Consider the following 25,635-nt stretch of genomic DNA (forward strand, 5'->3'; position numbering starts at 1 on the left):
ACCAGGCGTCTACCATCCTCCTCCTCCTACTCCTCCTCCTTCTCCTACTCCTCCTCCCCCGCCTTGCCTTCCTCCTTGGAGGTCTTCCCGTCCCCGACAGGACACAGCGTATCTTCCACTCCTCCTCCCTCCTCTTTTCATAGGTGCAAGGTGAAGCGCCACAACGCAGTCTTACACCTGCTGAGCCTGGGCGAGAAAAGCCACACAGGGCAGGAGCTGCTGCTGTGCATCAAGGAGGAAATTGCACGCTGGCTGTCTCCTCTGAAACTCACACTGGGCAATGTTGTCTCTGATAACGGCAAGAACGTTGTGGCTGCACTGCGTCTAGGTCACCTGACACACGCTCCTTGCATGGCACATGTGATCAATCTAGTCATAACACGCTTCTTAAAGTCATATGTTGGTTTGAAGGGTGTGCTGGCCATGTCCAGGAGGGTTTGCGTTCGCTTTAGACGTTCGTATGCATTTAAGCACGCCCTCCTGGACTTGCAGCGTCAAAACAATCTCCCAGAACACAGCCTGATTTGCGACGTTCCAACACGCTGGAATTCCACCCTGCACATGTGGGACCGTCTGTACGAACAACGGAAAGCCGTGAATTATTTCCTGATGCAGCAGATGGGCAGAGTTTGGAGCCAGTGTAATTTTGAGCTCAGGCGCTGGCAGCTGGTTAGAGACGCATGTCGCGTTTTGAGGCCCTTTGAAGAGGCCACACGATTTGTGAGCCGTGACGCTAGCGGAAAGAACGATGTTATGCCGCTGATATTCATTATGGAGCAAACGCTTACAGCGATGATTCAGCAAAGGATGGAGGAAGGATCACATCTGGCTATGGATGTTGAGGAGGAGGATGAGGATGAGGAAACAGGACCTGAAGAGGAGCTGGATTTGGAGATGGAATCACAGGAAGGGATAGGGGACGAGGCAGCCGCACAACATGACAGTGATGGTGGTGATGACGAGTCTGACGACGACCTTGATGATGGACAACCATGGCAGTATGGGGCGGAGATGGAACCAACCGGGCCCTCTGAAACGCTGGCCAGAATGGCGAGCTGTATGCTTCGTTACTTGCGCGCTGACTGTCGTATTGTTAGCATGAAGCAAAGAGATGACTACTAGATAGCCACACTTTTAGACCCTCTGTAATGGCAGGAAGTAGGTGAAGGGAAAGTGAGCCCTAATCTACCCACCGCCCTGTCCCTGCCTACTTGCAACGACCCGCCCTAGGCGACGGGGTACAACTGGGCGGCGGTCCCTACGCTGTCTAAGTGCACGGGAGAACAAACAGGGAACACGCAAGGGAAGGGGCAGTAGCCCACGGAACGCCGCGAGGAAACAGAGCGGTGAATGAGTAGTCCGGACTAGGATGAAGTGGAGTATACCCAAGTGAGCACAGAGGAGCAAGCAAGCCAGAGGCAAAGCAGGTTAAGCGGAACTGCAGCAAGGCAGAAGCACGGCAGAAGCAGGCTGGAGCAAGCAGCAGTGGGGCCAGGAATCCAGAAGAATTACAAGCACTGAGGAGGAGAACACGGCAGGTAATAAAGGACAGGGGGCGGAGCTAACTCCGACTGACCAGGCCGCGATAGGCTCTCCCACTCCTGAGCCTGCCACCCTGGTTGGTGGGAGATGGTGTCAGTCGAACAGGTCTGGCCTCAGGTGTGGATTGATTAATCCCAGGAGTATACCTAGACGTAGTACCTGGCAGATCCCTAACAGTACTCCCCCTTTTATGAGGGGCCACCGGACCCTTACTAAGAGGACCCGGTTTAGTAGGGAAGAGAAGGTGGAACCTCCTGATCAATACCCCAGCGTGAACATCACGGGCAGGTACCCAAGTCCTCTCCTCCGGCCCGTATCCTCTCCAATGGACCAGGTACTGGAGGGAGCCCTGGACCATCCTACTGTCCATAATCTTGGCCACCTCGAATTCCACCCCCTCAGGGGTGAGAATGGGAACAGGAGGTTTCCTCGAGGGGGACCAGGACAGGGAGCAGCGTTTAAGGAGGGAGGCATGGAAGACGTCATGTATGCGAAAGGATGGGGGCAGCTCCAGACGGAAGGATACAGGGTTGAGGACTTCAATGATCTTATAAGGTCCAATAAATCGGGGAGCAAACTTCCTGGACGGGACCTTAAGGCGCAAGTTCCTGGACGACAACCAGACCAAATCCCCGACGACAAACCGGGGGTTAGCAGAACGTCTACTATCCGCCTGAATCTTTTGTGCGCTCTGGGACGCCTCTGGGTTCTTCTGAACCTGGGCCCAGACAGTGCACAGTTCCCGATGAACATCCTCTACCTCAGGATTATTGGAACAACCAGGGGAAACGGAGGAGAACCTTGGGTTAAACCCGAAATTACAGAAAAACGGGGAGACCCCTGACGAGTTACTGACCCGGTTATTCAGGGAAAATTCAGCAAGGGGAAGGAATGAGACCCAATCGAATTGACAGTCAGAGATGAAACACCTTAAATATTGTTCCAGGGATTGGTTAGTCCTTTCCGTTTGGCCATTAGTTTCGGGATGGAAGGCGGAGGAGAAGGACAGATCAATCTCCAACTTTTTACAAAAAGCTCTCCAAAATAAGGAAACAAATTGTACCCCCCTGTCAGAAACTATATTGACTGGGGCCCCATGGAGACGCAGGATGTGTTTCACAAACAAAGAAGCTAACGTCTTGGCGTTAGGTAGCTTCTTAAGGGGCACAAAGTGGCACATCTTGCTGAAGCGGTCTACTACCACCCACACCACCGACTTGCCCTGAGATGGAGGCAAATCGGTGATAAAATCCATGGAGATATGGGTCCAAGGTCTCTGGGGAATGGGCAAGGAACGTAGTAGGCCCGCAGGTCGGGACCTAGGGGTTTTGGACCTAGCGCAAACCTCACAAGCGGCGACGTAAGCCCTAACGTCTTTAGGCAACCCAGGCCACCAATAGTTTCTGGTAATGAGGTGTTTGGTGCCCAAGATGCCAGGATGACCAGATAGAGCAGAGTCATGGTTTTCCCTGAGTACCCTTAGCCGGTATTGCAGGGGAATAAAACAGTTTGTCCCCAGGGACGTTCCCGGGAGCTGCACCCTGATCAGCCGCAATATCAGAAGCTAAATCAGAATCCGTGGCAGAAACGATTATACCAGGGGGTAAAATACAAGCAGGATCCTTCTCGGAAGGAGGATTGGCCATGAAACTACGTGACAGGGCATCAGCCTTAATATTCTTGGACCCAGCCCTATAGGTAACCAAGAAATTAAATCTGGTAAAGAATAGTGCCCACCGAGCTTGTCTAGGATTAAGCCTCTGGGTCGATTCTAGGAAAACCAGATTCTTGTGATCCGTAAGGACCGTTACCCGGTGTCTGGCCCCCTCCAGGAAGTGGCGCCACTCTTCAAAAGCCCATTTAATGGCTAGAAGTTCGCGGTTGCCAATATCATAGTTACTCTCCGTGGGCGAAAACTTCCTAGAGAAGTAAGCACAGGGGCGGAGATGGGTGAGGGAGCTGGTACCCTGGGACAAGACTGCCCCCACTCCCACCTTGGATGCGTCAACCTCCACAATAAATGGCTCCTCTTGGTTGGGCTGAATCAGCACGGGGGCCGAGATAAAGCACTTCTTGAGGGTCTCAAAGGCCTGGACGGCCTCAGGGGGCCAATGGAGGACATCAGCACCCTTGCGAGTAAGGTCCGTAAGAGGCTTAGCGACGTCCGAGAAGTTGGCAATAAATCTCCTGTAATAGTTGGCGAACCCTAAAAAACACTGTAACGCCTTAAGGGAGGCAGGTTGGACCCATTCCGCCACAGCCTGAACCTTGGCAGGGTCCATGCGGAATTCATGAGGAGTGAGGATTTGCCCAAAAAATGGTATCTCCTGTACCCCAAAGACACATTTTTCAGTCTTAGCAAACAGATTATTCTCCCGAAGGACCTGGAGCACCTTCCTGACATGCTCCACGTGGGAGGACCAGTCCTTGGAAAACACCAGTATGTCATCAAGGTACACAACAAGTAAATTACCCAGGTAATCTCTCAGGATTTCATTAATAAAATTCTGGAAGACAGCAGGGGCATTACACAACCCAAAGGGCATGACCAGGTATTCGAAATGACCCTCGGGTGTGTTGAACGCAGTTTTCCACTCATCCCCCTCTTTGATGCGGATAAGGTTATATGCCCCCGTAGATCGAACTTAGAAAACCATTGGGCTCCCTGAACCTGATTAAAAAGATCCGGAATCAAAGGAAGTGGGTACTGGTTCCTTACGGTGACCTTATTCAGGTTACGATAATCAATGCACGGCCTAAGACCACCATCCTTCTTCCCCACGAAGAAGAAGCCAGCACCTACAGGAGAAGTCGAGGGGCGAATGAAACCCTTGGCCAAGCATTCTTGGATATACACCCTCATAGCTTCATGTTCAGGACATGAAAGATTAAATATCCTACCCTTAGGAAGCTTGGCACCAGGCACCAAATCGATGGCGCAATCGTAATCTCTTTGGGGGGGGCAACACCTCGGAGGCCTCCTTAGAAAACATATCGGCGAAGTCCTGAACAAACTCAGGAAGCATGTTTACCTCCTCCCGGGGAGAAATAGAGTTAACAGAAAGACATGACATCAGGCATTCACTACCCCATTTGGTAAACTCCCCAGTATTCCAATCAAACGTGGGATTATGCAACTGCAACCAGGGAAGACCTAATACCAGATCAGACGATAATCCCTGCATCACCAGTACAGAGCACTGCTCCAAATGCATGGAGCCAACCAGGAGTTCAAAAACAGGAGTATGCTGAGTAAAATAACCATTAGCAAGGGGAGTTGAGTCGATACCTACTACAGGGATAGGATAAGGTAAATCAATAAAAGGCATCTTTAGAGACATAGCAAATTCCACAGACATGCTATTAGCAGATGAGCCAGAATCCACGAAAGCACTGCCCGTGGCAGACCGGCCAGCAAACGAGACCTGAAAGGGAAGCAAAATCTTATTGCGTTTCACATTAACGGGAAATACCTGTGCGCCCAAGTGATCACTTAGGCGCGGAAGTTTTCCGGCTTTTTATTCTTGCGCCTGGGACAGGTGTTCAGTAGATGCTTGTCGTCCCCACAGTAGAAGCAGAGACCATTCATTCTGCGAAACTCCCTACGTTGTCGAGGGGACATGGAGGCCCCGAGTTGCATAGGTACCTCCGAGTCCTCCGTGAAGGGGCGAGGAGACGGGACCTCGGGGGGGATCGCAGAAAAGTCAGAGGGGAGCACATTGAAGCGTTCAAGCTGACGTTCCCTGAGACGTCGGTCAAGTCGTACTGCTAGGGCCATAACCTGGTCAAGGGAGTCAGAAGAGGGGTAGCTAACCAGCAGATCCTTCAGGGCGTCAGATAATCCTAACCTAAACTGGCACCTTAGGGCCGGATCGTTCCACCGAGAAGCTACGCACCACTTTCTAAAATCAGAACAGTATTCCTCCACCGGTCTCCTACCCTGACGTAAGTCACCAGCTGACTCTCGGCTAAAGCAGTCCTGTCAGTCTCGTCGTAAATGAGTCCGAGGGAAGAGAAAAAACGATCAACAGAGGAAAGTTCAGGGGCGTCAGGAGCCAAGGAGAAGGCCCACTCTTGGGGCCCTTCCTGGAGTTGATGATACCCACCCGCTGGTTCTCGGAACCTGAGGAGTGGGGTTTTAGGCGGAAATACAGTCTGCAACTCTCCCGGAAGGAGAGAAACGTCTTACGGTCCCCTGAGAACCGGTCAGGTAACTTGAGGTCGGGTTCTAGAGGTGAGGTGAGGGGAACTACTAAGGCAGCATCACCCTGGTTGACCCTCTGGGCCAGGGCCTGGACCTGTAGGGAGAGGCCCTGCATCTGCTGGGTCAGGGTCTCAAGGGGGTCCATGATAGCGTCAGCGTAGGAGAAATGGTAGACTAGGTATGGGCTTGTAATTATGTAATGGCAGGAAGTAGGTGAAGGGAAAGTGAGCCCTAATCTACCCACCGCCCTGTCCCTGCCTACTTGCAACGACCCGCCCTAGGCGACGGGGTACAACTGGGCGGCGGTCCCTACGCTGTCTAAGTGCACAGGAGAACAAACAGGGAACACGCAAGGGAAGGGGCAGTAGCCCACGGAACGCCGCGAGGAAACGGAGCGGTGAATCAGTAGCCCGGACCAGGATGAAGTGGAGTATACCCAAGTGAGCACGGAGGAGGAAGCAAGCCAGAGGCAAAGCAAAGCAGGTTAAGCGGAACTGCAGCAAGGCAGAAGCACGGCAGAAGCAGGCTGGAGCAAGCAGCAGTGGGGCCAGGAATCCAGAAGAATTACAAGCACTGAGGAGGAGAACACGGCAGGTAATAAAGGACAGGGGGCGGAGCTAACTCCGACTGACCAGGCCGCGATAGGCTCTCCCACTACTGAGCCTGCCACCCTGGTTGGTGGGAGATGGTGTCAGTCGAACAGGTCTGGCCTCAGGTGTGGATTGATTAATCCCAGGAGTATACCTAGACGTAGTACCTGGCAGATCCCTAACACCCTCGGTATAAAGCCAGAATGGGGGAGTTTTTTGCGCCTTCCGAGAGGGAGGCAAAATTGGCTTATTATCGAGAGAAGCTATGCAGCCAGCTTGTCACGGCTTTCAAACGGCAAACACCTGCTGCAAGCATGTCTGACCCGAGGGCCACTCTCCGCTCCCCACTGTCTCATCGTTCCACCGCCTCTGGCAGAGCTACCTCTGCAATAGGCGGCAGCAGCGGCAGCAGCAGCAGCCAATTCAGTTTGGAAAATATGATGACAACATTTTTACATCCAATACCTGACACACATCGTAGTCACCAAAGGGATGTTCACCATCACCAGGTGCAGCACCTAAACAACCAGGTTCACTCGTACCTGGACTGTGCCCTTTCTCCGTCAGAAATGCTGATCCCAGACCCCATGGACTTCTGGGTCAGCAGATTGGATCATTGGCAAGAACTGGCCCAGTTTGCCATGGGTGTACTGTCTTGTACACCCTACAGTGTAGCGTCAGAGAGGGTATTCAGCGCGGCAGGGGGATTCGTCACCCCTAAGCGAACAAGATTGTCCGCCAACAGCTTGGAAAAGCTCACGTTTCTGAAAATGAATCAAGCGTGGATCGGTGAGGATTTTAAAACCCCTGTGCCTGATGCCACTGATTAGATCTAAGGAGGAAAAAACGGGATACACGGCGCTGCTTAATGTAATTAGTTTAATAACGATGGATGCTACGCGTTTCGATACCGGACTGGCATCTTCATCAGGCATATCAAGGGGATAGTACAGAGGACACATATATATACACAAATGTACAAAATTGAAATCAAGCTCATTGGGCCAGTTCAGACCAGCCTCCTGGCCAGAAAAACCACCAAAATCAGCAGGTCAAAGTTCAGCAAATGTCATAACATAAAGAACATAATACAAAATGAAAAAATGGGGTGAATGCAATAACAAATGAGTTGCTAACAGATAGTACATGTTATTAGATGTCACATTTAGTATAGTAAATCTATGAACAAACTGATCCGTTCAGTTCCTGAACCAAAATGATTATCGGCATTCAGTACAAATAACATATTGTTTATACAAGTGTTTTATATGTGGTATATGGAAGGGATAGATGATATGGAGTTGTCAGGGGGATGGTGAGATAGTACGATGTCTAGAGAATGTTTTATTTGTACGAGATCCTAATATAGCGCATAGTAGCGCGTTGTCATGGTAACCTGTAAACACAGACATACCGGAAGAGAAGGGAAACTATGTTGGAACGCATAGTGAAGCGCAACAGCGCGCAGTGGGAAAGTTTCGCTAAAAATGTTTTCGTTACAATCAGTCATAAGTGGCCAAAGATAGAAGCAACAGGGTATAAGTTTATTATAAGTATGATAGAAATACTGAGAGATAATATTGTAATATAAATAATGAAGTCATGAAGAACACTAACAGCTAAAGGGCCGAACAGGTTCGATGTGGGGAACAATACAATCAGTTAGATGAGCAGCTAATAGAAGCATATCACCTAATTGCATTATAAAAAATAAAAAAATATAGGACTGAAATATGATTGTGTATGCCATATAAATGTATAAGACATAATATATAGAAAGAGAAATAGTAATTAAAATAAAATAATAATAATGAATAAATAAACAATAATTAAAAATAATAATAGAAAATAATAGTGATAATCATTAATAATTAATAATAAATAATAAATAATAGAATACCGCTTAGTTGTGATGATATATGTATACCTAATGAAAAATAATAATAGAAAATAATAGTGATAATCATTAATAATTAATAATAAATAATAGATAATAGAATACCGCTTAGTTGTGATGATATATGTATACCTTCGTCATTAGAAAAGAACTAGAATTATTAAAAATTTTTCTTTTATATGACTGGATGTATATATTAGGATATCTCAATAAAATTAATGTATAAAAATTAATATAATAAGATTAATATAGACATTACATTACAGCGTATCAATAAAATTGATAATTTAAAAATAATAAAATACAATAAATAAAAATAGATTAAAGGGTTGGATGCGCTGATATTAGTCCAACGCGGACTCCGCAATGTCATTAAGGCCATTGGGGTATAAGGTCACCAGTTTATATATCCAAAAATTTTCTCTTTGTTTTAATCTAATAAATCTATTAGATATATCAAGGGGTATTTTTTCAATGGGAGTCACGGTGATAGAGTCAAAGTTGCATTTATGTTCAGTAGCACAGTGGCGGGACACGCTATGTTTTTCAAACCCAGTCCTAACATTGAATCTATGTTTATTAACCCTACATCTAAGGGTTTGGGTGGTACGACCCACATATTGTTGATCACACGTGCATTGTAAAAGGTAGATGACGTAGTCACTACCACAATTGAGAAAACTTTTTATCGGAAACCTTTCATTCGTAATCATGGAAGTGAAATGCGTTTTTTTGTTTGCAATGTTTAGACAACAAAGACATCTAGATTTGCCACAACGATACGCCCCATTAATAATTAATGATGTTTTTGGAGGGTCTTGAGTAATTTTATGCAGTTTGCTTGGCGCTATCAAATTTCTTAGCGTTTTTGCCCTTCTATATGTGATCTTTGGCTTGATGGGAAGGATACTTTTCATAAATTGGTCATTTGTTAGAATGTGCCAATGCTTCAGAAGTATAGTATTAATTAGTTTGCTCCCTTTATTAAAGGTGGTGATAAAATTACAATTAAAATCGGTCGGTTTCACAACAGCTTGCGCTTTGGGGTTGATACACTCAGATTGTGTTAACGCCTTTGCTCTAGACTCTGCTCCCTTAATCAAACTGGTTGGAAAGTTTTTTTGTTTGAATCTTTTTTTCAAAATATTACATTCAATGGAGAAATCTTTATCGCTAGTACAATTTTTTCTTATTCGTTTGAATTGGCCAAAAGGTACATTCTTTAGCCATGGACGATAGTGTGCACTTTTAAAATCTAGATAGCTGTTAACGTCAACTCCTTTAAAATGAGTCTTAGTACTTAAAAAACGGCCATTTTTTTCAATTGTTAGATCCAGAAAGTCTATTTGTTCCAAGGACGATGTATGTGTAAATAAAATACCAAAATTGTTGCTATTGAGGTGGCTAACCCAATCTGAAATTACAGTCGCATCTCCTTTAATGACGAAAAAGAGGTCGTCTATATAGCGTTTGTAAAAAATAATATTATCCTTAAAATTATGGTCACCGTATATATAAAATTCTTCAAAAGCCCCCATGTACAGGTTAGCGTACGACGGGGCGAATCTTGACCCCATCGCACAGCCCTTAACCTGTCTGTAAAATTTACCCTCAAAGGTGAAAACATTTCGTTTAAGTATAAAATCAATACAATCCATCAGAAAGTTGATCTGATTATTTGGGAAAAGAGGGTTGGAGGTTAAATAAGTTAGAGACGCTTGCATGCCAAGATCATGTGGGATATTCGTATAAAGTGATGTCACATCTACAGTTAAAAACCATAGATCCGTAAAATCGTGGGCGGTTTGTAGTTTGTACAGTTCTCTAATTAGATGTGTAGAGTCTTTAAGGTGCGACGGTAGTTTGACTACATGTGTTTGGAGGTGAATGTCTATGAAATGTGACAAATTACTAGTCATGGACCCTATCCCTGAGATAATGGGTCTACCAGGGGGATTTGATAGGGATTTGTGGATCTTTGGTAAATGGTATAAAAACGGAATGGTAGGAAAAGGAACTGTTAAAAATGTTTTCTCTTTTTTATTTATAATCTGATCAGTATAAGCCATTTCTATAAGGGATTTATATTCAAGTAGAAATGTTGGTATTGGATTATACTGCAGTCTCTCATAGAAGTTTGTATCGGACAATAGTCTGTAGGCCTCATTGGTGTAATCAGCACGGTCTTGGATTATAATCCCACCACCCTTGTCAGCAGATCGAATCACTATTTGGTGGTTTTTTTGTAGATTTTTTAGTGCAAGGCGCTCAGACTTAGTGAGATTGTCTGGGGAGTAGATGGGTTTTTCTATTGTTTTGAAGTCATTGCTGACCAGATTGTAAAAGGTTTCGAGTGCTGGTCCGCGGTGGTGGAGGGGATAAAATGAAGATCTAGGGTGGACGTCTACACTAACAGATTTGGGGATGTGAGTAGATGTGGTCACACTATGTATGGACTCTGGTGTAGTTGTTATTGGAGATAATGCAAAATGACGTAGAAGTGTGAGTCTACGCATAAACCTATTAAGGTCCATGAAAACTTCAAAACCATCCGGTGCGGTGGTGGGGCAGAAAGAAAGGCCCTTTGAAAGCAGACTAGTCTCATTAGCATTCAGAGTATATTTTGACAGATTAAAAAGCTTTATTGTTTCTGCCTGTATTTCTTTGGGAGAATGGGGAGGCTTACGTCTGCCCCCTCTACATCCTCTGACTCTTCCTCCAATTTTCTTTTTGATGTGGTCTTTTGTATTCTCGGGAAGAAGGCTGTAATTGTTTGGGATTTTGGACTTTTTATAATGGGCAGAAGGATATCTCGTGATTGGGAGATCGGGGTAATTGGTGGTCTGGTGAACTGTGGTGGAAGTCCTAAAAAAGACACTGTTGCCAGAGTATTATCAAGAGTGGGTTCAAGGCCATCCGTGGTGATGTTATGTAGATATGGCACAACATGTGGACTAATCTCCTGAAACGAATCGTCATGTGTAGTTAAATTCAACATGGATGATGGAAGTGGTGATGTAATGTCAATTTCAATCGAGTCATTAAACAAGGGGGATTCAAAAGACTGTTCAAAAGGAGTGTCCGGGATGAGATTGAAAAGTTTCAAATGTGCATCTAAATTGGCAGATTTAAAAGCATATTGGGGTATTGGTCCCAAAGGGTTGGTGCATGTGATATTCGCCATATTTGGATTTATTGTATTTTGGGGGTCTGTACAGTTGGAATGTATGAATTGTTGGCGGTGTGAATGGTTAATTGAGGTGGAAGAAGGTTTGGGATTGTGGAGAGGGGTGATGTGTCTTCTGTTAGGGCTAATGATGTTGGATATACTAGTATATTTGTTCATATGGACAGGTGGAGTTGGTTCATTCATATTTTTATTTTTTAATTCGTTAGTGTTGGTCCTAGATGTTATATCGCCAATAGTATCATGTTTGGGTTTAGAGCGCTTAAATGAATAGGATGATTTGCCGTGAAGGGTATTGAGCTTATTTACATGGAGGTCCATATGCGGACGTGTGTTGGGGAGGGGTTTGGAGGTCCAATCGCCCAATTTATTATCCATGTAATCCGCTCTATCCCTTTTTAGTTTTTTCATTTTTTTACCAATGATATCTCTTTCAAATATATGCAGACGATCAATGGTTGAAAATTCCAATTTTTTAAAATCTGGAAAATCAGAGAAGCGGCACAGCTGCTCGCTTAACTTATCAATCTTATTAGATAATTCCACACAAATGCTTGTTCTTTTTTTGTGCAGACAATTAATAAGTCCAGCATTACTAAGTTCCAATGCCTTGAGCCATTCAGTATAAAAATTGCTATCATCATGGTATGGAGTATTAAAACAGACCCTGAGGCCCCTAGGGGCTATTTTTTCAGATAGGTATATGTTTAAAAAACGACAGTCAATGTTAAGAAAGGCTTCCTCTTTCAATGTATCTTCCAATAGCAGAAATAGATCCGTCATAATCTTCAGATCCTCAGTATTAATGGTAGTTTTACTCACTGGTATAGCATGATCATCATGGAAGTCCATTGACGTGAGCTGTGTGATGAGACAATCCCGTGTGGTTGCTCGCTCATTGATAAAATCCATCATGATTGTAAACGTAATAGAAAACGAAGGCTGCCAGTGTCTGAGGATCTCCGGAACGAAAGCCCCAAAATCCTCAATAACGGGATCCAAGCCACCCAAGCAAGGGTATGAGCAATGGCCCGAAGGGTAATACTGAAGTGAAACAAAAAAGGACACGGCGCCAAAACTTGCGGTATCAATAGAAAATGAGCGGAGATAACGCACATAAATGCTCACCTATGAGGTTGTGAATTACCGGCATGTAATTCGTAGTAGATAAGCTGCTGCCAATCCCAACGCAAACTCCCACGGGGTTGCCAAATTAATAGAGATAAGGAGGAAAAAACGGGATACACGGCGCTGCTTAATGTAATTAGTTTAATAACGATGGATGCTACGCGTTTCGATACCGGACTGGCATCTTCATCAGGCATATCAAGGGGATAGTACAGAGGACACATATATATACACAAATGTACAAAATTGAAATCAAGCTCATTGGGCCAGTTCAGACCAGCCTCCTGGCCAGAAAAACCGCCAAAATCAGCAGGTCAAAGTTCAGCAAATGTCATAACATAAAGAACATAATACAAAATGAAAAAATGGGGTGAATGCAATAACAAATGAGTTGCTAACAGATAGTACATGTTATTAGATGTCACATTTAGTATAGTAAATCTATGAACAAACTGATCCGTTCAGTTCCTGAACCAAAATGATTATCGGCATTCAGTACAAATAACATATTGTTTATACAAGTGTTTTATATGTGGTATATGGAAGGGATAGATGATATGGAGTTGTCAGGGGGATGGTGAGATAGTACGATGTCTAGAGAATGTTTTATTTGTACGAGATCCTAATATAGCGCATAGTAGCGCGTTGTCATGGTAACCTGTAAACACAGACATACCGGAAGAGAAGGGAAACTATGTTGGAACGCATAGTGAAGCGCAACAGCGCGCAGTGGGAAAGTTTAGCTAAAAAATTTTTCGTTACAATCAGTCATAAGTGGCCAAAGATAGAAGCAACAGGGTATAAGTTTATTATAAGTATGATAGAAATACTGAGAGATAATATTGTAATATAAATAATGAAGTCATGAAGAACACTAACAGCTAAAGGGCCGAACAGGTATACATATATCATCACAACTAAGCGGTATTCTATTATTTATTATTTATTATTAATTATTAATGATTATCACTATTATTTTCTATTATTATTTTTAATTATTGTTTATTTATTCATTATTATTATTTTATTTTAATTACTATTTCTCTTTCTATATATTATGTCTTATACATTTATATGGCATACACAATCATATTTCAGTCCTATATTTTTTTATTTTTTATTTTTTATAATGCAATTAGGTGATATGCTTCTATTAGCTGCTCATCTAACTGATTGTATTGTTCCCCACATCGAACCTGTTCGGCCCTTTAGCTGTTAGTGTTCTTCATGACTTCATTATTTATATTACAATATTATCTCTCAGTATTTCTATCATACTTATAATAAACTTATACCCTGTTGCTTCTATCTTTGGCCACTTATGACTGATTGTAACGAAAAAAAATTTAGCGAAACTTTCCCACTGTGCGCTGTTGCGCTTCACTATGCGTTCCAACATAGTTTCCCTTCTCTTCCGGTATGTCTGTGTTTACAGGTTACCATGACAACGCGCTACTATGCGCTATATTAGGATCTCGTACAAATAAAACATTCTCTAGACATCGTACTATCTCACCATCCCCCTGACAACTCCATATCATCTATCCCTTCCATATACCACATATAAAACACTTGTATAAACAATATGTTATTTGTACTGAATGCCGATAATCATTTTGGTTCAGGAACTGAACGGATCAGTTTGTTCATAGATTTACTATACTAAATGTGACATCTAATAACATGTACTATCTGTTAGCAACTCATTTGTTATTGCATTCACCCCATTTTTTCATTTTGTATTATGTTCTTTATGTTATGACATTTGCTGAACTTTGACCTGCTGATTTTGGCGGTTTTTCTGGCCAGGAGGCTGGTCTGAACTGGCCCAATGAGCTTGATTTCAATTTTGTACATTTGTGTATATATATGTGTCCTCTGTACTATCCCCTTGATATGCCTGATGAAGATGCCAGTCCAGTATCGAAACGCGTAGCATCCATCGTTATTAAACTAATTACATTAAGCAGCGCCGTGTATCCCGTTTTTTCCTCCTTATCTCTATTAATTTGGCAACCCCGTGGGAGTTTGCGTTGGGATTGGCAGCAGCTTATCTACTACGAATTACATGCCGGTAATTCACAACCTCATAGGTGAGCATTTATGTGCGTTATCTCCGCTCATTTTCTATTGATACCGCAAGTTTTGGCGCCGTGTCCTTTTTTGTTTCACTTCAGTATTACTGATTAGATCTGACACTGCTGCTGCCGCTGCCGCCTGCTACTGCCGCCTGCTACTACGGGATTCTGTCCTGTCCACTCTTTTTTTAATGTGCCACTGTTGGTGCTGCTACTACTTCTACCACCAATCCACCCCCAGTGCCGTCTGCTACAAGCAAGCCTGCCCCACCACAGGGCTTTGTCCTGTGACGGTCGTCCAGTCTCTTTTTTTAATGTGCTGCTACTACTACTACCACCCTTGCTGTCTGTGTTGGCTACCTCTACTACCACCAATACACCTCCACTGCCGTCTGCTACAAGAAGGCCAGAGGCCTGCCCCACCACAGGGCTTTGTCCTGTGACTGTCGTCCAGTCTCTTTTTTTAATGTGCTGCTACTACTACTACCACCCTTGCTGTCTGTGTTGGCTACCTCTACTACCACCAATACACCTCCACTGCCGTCTGCTACAAGCAGGCCTGAGGCGTTCCCCACCACAGGGCTTTGTCCTGTGACTGTCCAGTGTCTTTTAATGTGCTGCTACTACTACTACCACCATTGCTGTCTGTGTTGGCTACCTCTACTACCACCAATACACCTCCACTGCCGTCTGCTACAAGCAGGCCTGAGGCCTGCCCCACCACAGGGCTTTGTCCTGTGACTGTCGTCCAGTCTCTTTTTTTAATGTGCTACTACTACTACTACTACTACTACCACCCTTGCTGTCTGTGTTGGCTACCACTACTACCACCAATACACCTCCACTGCCGTCTGCTACAAGCAGGCCTTAAGCCTGCCCCACCACAGGGCTTTGTCCTGTGACTGTCGTCCAGTCTCTTTTTTTAATGTGCTGCTACTACTACTACCACCCTTGCTGTCTGTGTTGGCTACCTCTACTACCACCAACACACCTCCACTGCCATCTGCTACAAGCAGGCCTGCCCCACCACAGGGCTTTGTCCTGTGACTGTCATCCAGTCTCTTTTTTTTTAATGTGCTGCTACTACTACTACCACCCTTGCTGTCTGTGTTGGCTACCTCTACTACCACCAATACACCTCCACTGCCGCCCGTCTGCTACAAGCAGGCCTGAGGCCTGCCCCACCACAGGGCTTTGTCCAGTGACTGTCGTCCAGTCTCTTTTTTTAATGTGCTACTACTACTACTACTACTACTACCACCCTTGCTGTCTGTGTTGGCTACCTCTACTACCACCAATACACCTCCACTGCCGCCCGTCTGCTACAAGCAGGCCTGAGGCCTGCCCCACCACAGGGCTTTGTCCTGTGACTGTCGTCCAGTCTCTTTTTTTAATGTGCTGCCACTACTACTACCACCCTTGCTGTCTGTGTTGGCTACCTCTACTACCACCAATACACCTCCACTGCCGTCTGCTACAAGCAGGCCTGAGGCCTGCCCCACCACAGGGCTTTGTCCTGTGACTGTCGTCCAGTCTCTTTTTTTAATGTGCTACTACTACTACTACTACCACCCTTGCTGTCTGTGTTGGCTACCTCTACTACCACCAATACACCTCCACTGCCGTCTGCTACAAGCAGGCCTGCCCCACCACAGGGCTTTGTCCTGTGACTGTCGTCCAGTCTCTTTTTTTAATGTGCTGCTACTACTACTACCACCCTTGCTGTCTGTGTTGGCTACCTCTAATACCACCAATACACCTCCACTGCCGCCCGTCAGCTACAAGCAGGCCTGAGGCCTGCCCCACCACAGGGCTTTGTCCTGTGACTGTCGTCCAGTCTCTTTTTTTAATGTGCTACTACTACTACTACTACTACCACCCTTGCTGTCTGTGTTGGCTACCTCCACTACCACCAATACACCTCCACTGCCGTCTGCTACAAGCAGGCCTGCCCCACCACAGGGCTTTGTCCTGTGACTGTCCAGTGTCTTTTAATGTGCTGCTACTACTACTACCACCCTTGCTGTCTGTGTTGGCTACCTCTACTACCACCAATACACCTCCACTGCCGTCTGCTACAAGCAGGCCTGAGGCCTGCCCCACCACAGGGCTTTGTCCTGTGACTGTCGTCCGGTCTCTTTTTTTAATGTGCTGCTACTACTACTACCACCCTTGCTGTCTGTGTTGGCTACCTCTACTACCACCAATACACCTCCACTGCCGCCCGTCTGCTACAAGCAGGCATGAGGCCTGCCCCACCACAGGGCTTTGTCCTGTGACTGTCCAGTGTCTTTTAATGTGCTGCTACTACTACTACCACCCTTGCTGTCTGTGTTGGCTACCTCTACTACCACCAATACACCTCCACTGCCGTCTGCTACAAGCAGGCCTTAAGCCTGCCCCACCACAGGGCTTTGTCCTGTGACTGTCGTCCAGTCTCTTTTTTTAATGTGCTGCTGCTACTCTACTACTACCACCCTTGCTGTCTGTGTTGGCTACCTCTACTACCACCAATACACCTCCACTGCCGTCTGCTACAAGCAGGCCTGCCCCACCACAGGGCTTTGTCCTGTGACTGTCATCCAGTCTCTTTTTTTAATGTGCTGCTACTACTACTACTACCACACTTGCTCTCTGTGTTGGCTACCTCTACTACCACCAATACACCTCTACTGCCGCCCGTCTGCTACAAGCAGGCCTGAGGCCTGCCCCACCACAGGGCTTTGTCCTGTGACTGTCGTGACTGGTGAAATGGTTATGGTAAATCAAAGGGACGGTAATTGTAAATGGAAGGGACTATAATTATAAATGAAAGGGTCGGATGATAATAAAATTTAGAACTCCAGAGAGATGTGGTATAACCGGAAACACTCCTTTATACACAGTCCAGGGTGGGTGGGACAGGTGTTGCACTGGTATGTCGTGTCTTTTCATATGCCTCTTCTGGCACAGACACAACACTTTTTCTGGGGGTGCCTTTTTTTTCTGTGGGCGGCACTTCACCGGGAAAGCGCTGCCCTGCAACTATCAGTACTTGCAGAGGTAGAACTTTCTCCTGGTACTCCAGGTATGTCCCCTCCTGACCAGTGCTCCTGTAAATTACAAAAGAGTTGTACAATGCCATTTGGATGAAGTACACTGCAAGTTTTTTTATACCAAATTTTGAATTTCTGCATGGCATTGTACGTCTTGAGCATCTGGTCAGAAAGGTCCACTCCCACCATGAATTTATTATAGGCCTGGATGCAGGACAGGCCGTGACGTGGTGGTGGGTGTTGCACCACGCACAGGGACAAGAGAGCAGGTGGCGTCATGGATTGATTTTTGGGCCAAATGGGAAATAAGGGGTCTAATTTTGTAGAGTCTATCAAAATTGGGGTCATCCTGGGGGGGGCACTGGGAATTATCATTGAAATGTAAAAACTTCTGTATTGCCTCAAAACGAGCCCTGGGCATTGTGGTGCGGCATAAGGGGCAGTGGTACAGAATATCTGTGGACCAATAAGACCTCACTGATGGCTTCTTCTTTAGGCCCATATTCAGTACCAATCCCCAGTACTGTAGTATTTCTGCTTTTGTCGGTGGGATGCCACCTGTATGGCCTGACATAAAAACTACCGGGGTTGACAGCAATAAATTGTAGAGCAAATAGATTTGTTTGCTCAAAAATATTTTCCACAAGACTGTCCGAAAAAAAGAGCTAGAAAAACTCAATCTCGGACAGCCCTGTGAAACTAAGTGACGCTAACACTGACTGACACTAAATAAATTGACGCTGACTAACACTGACTAAATGGACGCTGACTATCACGTACGCTGACTAACACTGACTAAATGGACGCTGACTAACACGTACGCTGACTAACACTGACTAAATGGACGCTGACTAACACGTACGCTGACTAACACTGACTAAATGGACGCTGACTAACACTGACGCTGACTAAATGGACGCTGTCTAAACTGTTTTTTTTAGTTTTAGCATTTTTTTTATAAAAAATAATTTTAAAAAGCTGCCTTATAGACTAGGAGAGGAAGGGGGGGCTGATCACAGTTACACACTGTGATCAAGGGGTTAATGGGGATATTATATGATTTTTTTAACATTCTATTCTCTTCGCACGACACGAGGCTCTGATCTCCTCGACTTCCTGACTCCAACAGAGGAGATCAGAGTCTGTGACGTATTTCCTTCTCCGATTGGTAAATCTGCACAGACTAACTAATTGGAGCGATCTACAACAAGGGACCGCTTTACTTGGTCCCTTGTTGTCTGCCCGGACATCAGGGCAGACTGACTGAAAAGTTAACCGCCGCTGAGGTGTAGCGCCGCGCGGCGGTTAACTTTTAAAGCACGGATGTAACTGCACGCCCAGGTGCTCGAAGTTACTGCTCACCTAGTTGTTCATTTACGCCAAGGTGCGGGAAGGGGCTAAACCATTTTAGGGGACTGAGTCTGGATACGGACTGTGATGGCTTAATCCAGCAGCTGTCTTACATATGTTAGAAAAAACACTGATGAAGCAAACACCCATGCCTCAAAATGGCAAAGATCTGCAAGGATAAAATCAAAGACGTACCAGCTAATCTCAAAGAATACAACATACAAGCACTCGTCGACGCATCCAAAATGGCGCCCAAGGAAGAGTCAGCTCCAGAAACATTGAGTCGGACATTGATATTGCAGCAGAATATAAGACTACAGACCAGTAAACTGCTCCCTGATGAAGCAAACACCCATGCCTCAAAATAGCGAAAATCGTCAAGGATAAAGCGAAAGTCACACCAGCTTCAGTGAATTCTGAAAATCCTAGCGGGCCTGAAGAAATACCTTTAAAAATACAACATGTAAGCACCTGTGGGCTCATCCAAATGGCCTCAGGCAGCATCAGCTCCAGAAAGAGCGGAGGAGTCGGACATTGACGGTGCAGCAGAATATAAGACTACAGACCAGTAAGCTGCTCCTTTCTCTAAAGGCTTTCTATGGAAAACCAGTTGAAGGGCTGGAAAGAACATTCTCTAACGTTATAACTAATGCAGGATCCCTGCAATCCAAGATACATCTACAAATAGAACATATCAAAAGAGCGTTGACACTCCTAGAAGATCAGGAGAACATTTGCTTCAAAGGAATTCCTGAACCATTCTTGCCTGACATATTCCCTAAAGTGGAAATGGAAGTCTTCCGAGACCTCCTGGTTCAGAAGAGAACATCTAAAGTGGTAGTTGAAAGAATTCACAGGCCCTGAGGCCTAAGTCAGATTTTGCTGAACCACTGCCTGATATGGTGGAATGTTATCATACTGTATGTGGATACAGCAGAAATTTTGTATGCAGCAATGGTCAGACATGACCTTGCACATAAAGAACCCCCACAAAAATTTAGCAATCCAGCATTTGTATTAAAATAGCTTCTTTATTATTCCTTAATTCCTAAAGCATTAAATCATGTCACAATAAAATCCCCTGAGTAACATGTTTCCCCTCCGCAGCAGAAGGAAACATGTCACTCATGTACTTTTACTGCGACATGATTTAATGCTTTAAGAATTAACCCCTTCCCACATTTTTACGTACAGTTGCGTGATGGGAACTGGTGTTTTAACGCAATTCCACGTAGCTGTACATGAAGGAGTTGGAGCTGGCTCAGGAGATGAGCCAACGACATCACCGCCGGGTGCCAGCTGTATGTTACAGCTTGCACCCTGAGGTATCTGCCAGGACCAGAGCTAGCCTCCGATCCGACCGATTAAACCCTCACATGCTGCGTTCAATAGAGATCGCAGCGTGTGAGGAGTTTTTAGTCACCGGCACCCCAGCAACGTGATCGCTGGGTTGCCGGTGGCTGCAAAGGCAATCAGAGGCCTAATACTAGGCCACCCCGGTCTGCCAGCAACAAAAGCTTCCTATGCCCGGCTCGGCAGCGGGGCCTAAAAGGTTTCCGGTACCATCGGCAAGATGGCGCCGGCTCAGCTTCCGGCTCAGAAGCTTCATCAGCAGTGGGTGTCCATTGTATGCTACAGCAGACACCCCGATGTATCGGCAGGTACTGGAGCTAGCTCCGATTCCTGCCATTAACCCCTTCGATGCAGCGATCCAATGCGATCACTGCATCTTAGCGGTATGTAGCAAATCGGCAGACTGCAATGCGATAGCAAGGCTGGCGACTGCTACTATGGCAACAGGAGGCCTAACAATGGCTTCCTGTCTGCCATTACGGAAGCCGATTAGGCCCCGTCCGGAGGCTGAGCCTGATCGGCTTGCTGTCAGTGAACAACTGACAGTTCTAATACATTGCACTACATAGGTAGTGCAATGTATTAGAACATCAATGAAACAGTTGGACCATCAAGGCCCCTGATGGGACTAAAGAAAAGTGTAAAAAAAAAGTAAATAAAAGTTGTAAAAAATACAATAAAAGTTTCAAGTAACAACATAAAACATGATCGCCCTTTTCCCTTATCAATCCCTTTATTATTGAAAAAAATAATAAACCATACATATTTGGTATCGCTGCGACTGTAATGACCTGAACTAAAAAAATATTGTGTTATTTATCCCGCACAGTGAACGCCGTAAAAAAAAACTAAAAAATACTGCCATAATTGCTGTTTTTTTGGTCACTTTGTCTTCCAAAAATTGAAATAAAAAGTGATGAAAAAGTCGCATGTATCCAAAAATGGTACATATAAAAACTATAACTCGTCTCGCAAAAGACAAGCCCTCATACAGCTCCGTCAACGAAAAAATAAATGCCAGAATTGCTGATTTTTTGTCACCTGACCTCCCAAAAAAAAGGATAACAAGTGATCAAAAAGTCGCGTGTACCCCAAAATGGTACCAATAAAAACTACAGCTCGTCCCGCAAAAAAACAACCCTCATGTCACTATGTCTATGAAAAAATAAAATTAGTTAAGGCTCCAATAAGTCAGGAAAGAAAAAATATGCAGTTGTGTTGGCCTGAGGGGAACATTTCTTCTGTTTCAAGTGGCGAATTATCAAGGCCCCTAAAATTAGGGAACCAGGAAGGGGAGGGCCCAAACATATCTGCTGGAAGCGAGGGCGCCCGTATTATACCAGGACAAAACTTCCCAGCAGAATTCCCCAAACTGCAAAGTTGCGGAGTGTGGACCAAAAGGGGAATAAGAAAGGACATTTATCAGCGCGACACTGGCCTGTGCAGAAAGGATTGCTTCACTATTTTTTTTACCCTATTATTATACCACCTAACTATGCCCCTGATGTACTCTGCCCAGCTCACATATGCCCCCACATTATAAACGGAAACACCAGTAAAACTCCAAACAAAGCTGCTACCAAGCAAAATCTGCGCTCCAAAAGCCAAATGGTGCTCCCTCCCTTCTGAACCCTACAGCGTGCCCAAACAGCAGTTTACTTCCACATATATGACGTTGCCATACCCGGAAGAACCCTTTTAAGAATTTTTGAGGTGTATATCCAGTGGCACAAGCTGGGCACTACATATTTGCCATTGAAATGGCATATCTAGGGAAAAAATGTAATTTTTACTTTGCACCTACCGCAGCGCAATCATTCATGGAAAAGACCTGTGGGGTGAAGATGCTCACTACACCTCTTAATAAATGCCTTGAGGGGTGCAGTTTCCAAAATGGGGTCACTTCTCAGGGTTTTTTTAATTACTTCACATCAGCGCCCTGCAATTGTGAACCAATACTTTGTAAATTGCCAAATTAGGCATCAATTTCGCATGGTACTCTTTCACTTCTGAGGCCTGTTGAATATCCAGGAAAAAGATTAGGGCCACACATAGGGTGTTTCTAAAACTGGAAAACACAGCATAATAATTAGAGAGCTGTCATGTTATGGTGGCACAAGCTGGGCACCACATATTGGCATATCTATGGAAAAAAATCCCCTTTTCACTCTGCAACATCGAGTGCGCACCAATTTCTGCCAATCACCTGCGGGGTAAATATGCTCACTACACCCCAAGGTGAATACCTTGAGGGGTGTTGTTTCTAAAATGGTGTCACTTCTGGGGGGATCCACTGTTTTGGTCCCAGAGGGACTTTGAAAATACGACATAGCACCTAGAAACCAATTCAGCATAATCTGTACTGTACTGTACTGTAATCAAATGGCGCTCCTTCCCTTCTGAGCCCTGCCGTGTGCCCAAACAGCTGTTTATGACCACATATGGGGTATTGACGTACTCAGGAGAAATTGCTTTACAAATGTTGGGGTTCTTTTTTTCCTTTATTTGTTGAAAAAATTTAAAATGTTGAGCTAAAACTACGTCTTATTGAAGAAAGAGGTTTTTTTTTTATTTTCACTGTCTAATTCTAATAAAATCTATGAAACACCTGTGGGGTCAAAATGTTCACAACACCCCTAGATGGATTCTTCAAGGGATGTAGTTTCCTAAATGGAGTCATTTTTTTTGCGTTTTCACTGTTTTGGTCCCTCAGGGGCTTTGCAAATGCGACATGGCATCTGCAAACCATTTCTGATAAATTTGAGCTCCAAAAGCCAAATGGCTTCCCTTCTGAGCCCTGCTGTTTGTCCAAACAGCCGTTTATGACCACATGTGGGGTATTGTTTTACTCAGGAGAAATTTCTTTACAAATGTTGCAGTGCTTTTTCTCTTTTAGTCCTTGTGGAAATTAGAAAAAAATTAGCTAAACCTACATTATCTTTGAAAGAATGTAGATTTTCATTTTCACTGCCTACTTCCAACCATTTCTGCAAAAACCCTACGGGGTCAAAATGCTCACTATACCCCTAGATAATTTCCATAAGGGTTGTAGTCTCCAAAATGGGGTCACTTTTGGGGGATTTCCACTGTATTGGCACCGCAAGAGCCCTTCAAACCCGACATGGTGCCTTAAATATTTTCTAATAAAAAGGGGGCCCCAAATCCTCTAGTTGCTCCTTTGCTTCTGAGGCCCGTGCTTCAGTCTATAAGCGCACTAGGGCCACATGTGGGATATTTCTAAAAACTGAAGAACATGGGCAATAAATATGGAGTTGCATTTCTCTGGTAAAATCTTCTGTGTTATAAAAAAAATAGATTAAAAATAAATTTCTGCAAAAAGATATGAAATTTGTAAATTTCACCTCTACTTTGCTTGAATTCCTGTGAAACGTCTAAAGGGTTAAGAAACTTTCTAAATGCTGTTTTGAATACTTTAAGGGGTGCAGTTTTTAAAATGGGGTGACTTATTGGGGGTTTCTAATATATAAGGACATAAAAGTCACTTCACAACTGACCTGGCCCCTGTAAAAATAGCCTTTTGAAATTTTCTTGAAAATGTGAGAAATTGCTGCTAAAGTTCTAAGCCTTGTAACGTCCTAGAAAAAAAAAGGATGTTCAAAAAACTATGCCAATCTTAAGTAGACATATGAGGGATGTTAATTAGCAACAATTTTGTGTGGTATAACTATCTGTCTTACAAGAAGATACTTCAATTTAGAAAAATGCTAATTTTTGCAATTTTTCACAAAATTTTTGTTTTTCACAATTAAATACTGAATGTATCGAGCAAAATTTTCCAGTAACATAAAGTCCAATGTGTCACGAGAAAACAATCTCAGAATCGCTGGGATACATAAAAGCATTCCAACGTTATTACCACATAAAGTGAAACATGTCAGATTTGAAAAAATTGTCTGTGTCCTTAAGGCCAAAACAGGCTGTGTCCTTAAGGGTATGTTCACACGCAAACGTAAAATACGTCTGAAATTACGGAGCTGTTTTCAGGCGAAAACAGCTCCTGAATTTCAGACGTTTTTGCAAGTGCACGCGTTTTTCGCGGCGTCCATTACGGACGTAATTGGAGCTGTTTTTCTATGGAGTCAATGAAAAATGGCTCCAATTACATCACAAGAAGTGACATGCACTTCTTTGAGGCGGCCGTCTTTTTACGCGCCGTCTTTTGACAGCGGCGCGTAAAAAAAGTTTGTCTGCACAGAACACCGTAAGACCCATTGAATTCAATGGGCAGATGTTTGCCGCCGGTTTGGAGCCATTTTTTGGCCATAATTCCAGGCAAAAAACGCCTGAATTACGTCCGTAAATAGGGCGTGTGAACATACCCTTAGGGATTGAGGAATAATAAAGAAGCTATTATAATACAAGTGCTAGATTTCCATGTCTATTTGGTTTCTCAGGGCTTGCTGCTAGCCAGGAGGCATCCAGGCATTTGTGGATAAAGACTCGGACACTAAGAACTGGACGTCAGAAGTGTTGAGACATTTTTCTTTGCCTTTTTGTTTACACATGAAGGGTCTGTATTGTCACTATTTCAGGATATTACACCCTCCACCCGAACCGAAAGGTGTACTCTAAAACTTTTATTTGAAGCCCTCAAGATAAATGAATGGCTTATTCTTTTTTGACTTGCATTAAAAAAGAAAAGAAAATGACTGGCAGATCATCATATGCATACCTGACAACTTGAACAAAGTATATGAAATACTAGAAATTAAACTAAATGAGATCCCTTGTTTAAAGAGGCTCTGTCACCAGATTTTGCAACCCCTATCTCCTATTGCAGCAGATCCGCGCTGCAATGGAGATAAGAGTAACGTGTTTTTTTTTAAAAACGAGCATTTTTGGCCAAGTTATGACCGTTTTTATATTTATGTAAATGAGGCTTTCTAAAGTACAACTGGGCGTGTTTAAAGTAAAAGTACAACTGGGCGTGTATTATGTGCGTACATCTGGGCGTGTATTGTGTTCGTTACAGCTGGGCGTTTTTACTTCTTTTACTAGCTGGGCGTTGTATATAAAAGTATCATCCACTTCTCTACACAACGCCCAGCTTCTGGCAGTGCAGACACAGCGTGTTCTCGAGAGATCACGCTGTGACGTCACTCACTTCCTGCCCCAGGTCCTGCATCGTGTCGGACGAGCGAGGACACATTGGCACCAGAGGCTACAGTTGATTCTGCAGCAGCATCGGCGTTTGCAGGTAAGTAGCTACATCGATTTACCTGCAAACGCTGATGCTGCTGCAGAATCAAC

At 44.5% G+C, this 25,635-nt stretch overlaps 1 protein-coding gene across 11 annotated transcripts in view; it reads left to right on the forward strand.

The window, feature by feature from the left end:
- LOC142652481 (uncharacterized) overlaps positions 1-25,152 on the forward strand; it is a 63,333-nt gene extending 38,181 nt beyond the window's left edge. For all 11 annotated transcript variants that reach the window (XM_075828117.1, XM_075828123.1, XM_075828116.1 and 8 more), the window contains one exon: positions 24,780-25,152. In XM_075828117.1, the coding sequence (XP_075684232.1) occupies positions 24,780-24,821 (42 nt within the window). In that variant the 3' untranslated portion in view covers positions 24,822-25,152. The remainder of the gene's footprint in view (positions 1-24,779) is intronic.
- The last annotated feature ends 483 nt before the right edge of the window (positions 25,153-25,635 follow it).

The sequence above is a fragment of the Rhinoderma darwinii genome, chromosome 5, assembly GCF_050947455.1.
Source record: "Rhinoderma darwinii isolate aRhiDar2 chromosome 5, aRhiDar2.hap1, whole genome shotgun sequence".
Lineage (NCBI taxonomy): Eukaryota > Metazoa > Chordata > Amphibia > Anura > Rhinodermatidae > Rhinoderma > Rhinoderma darwinii.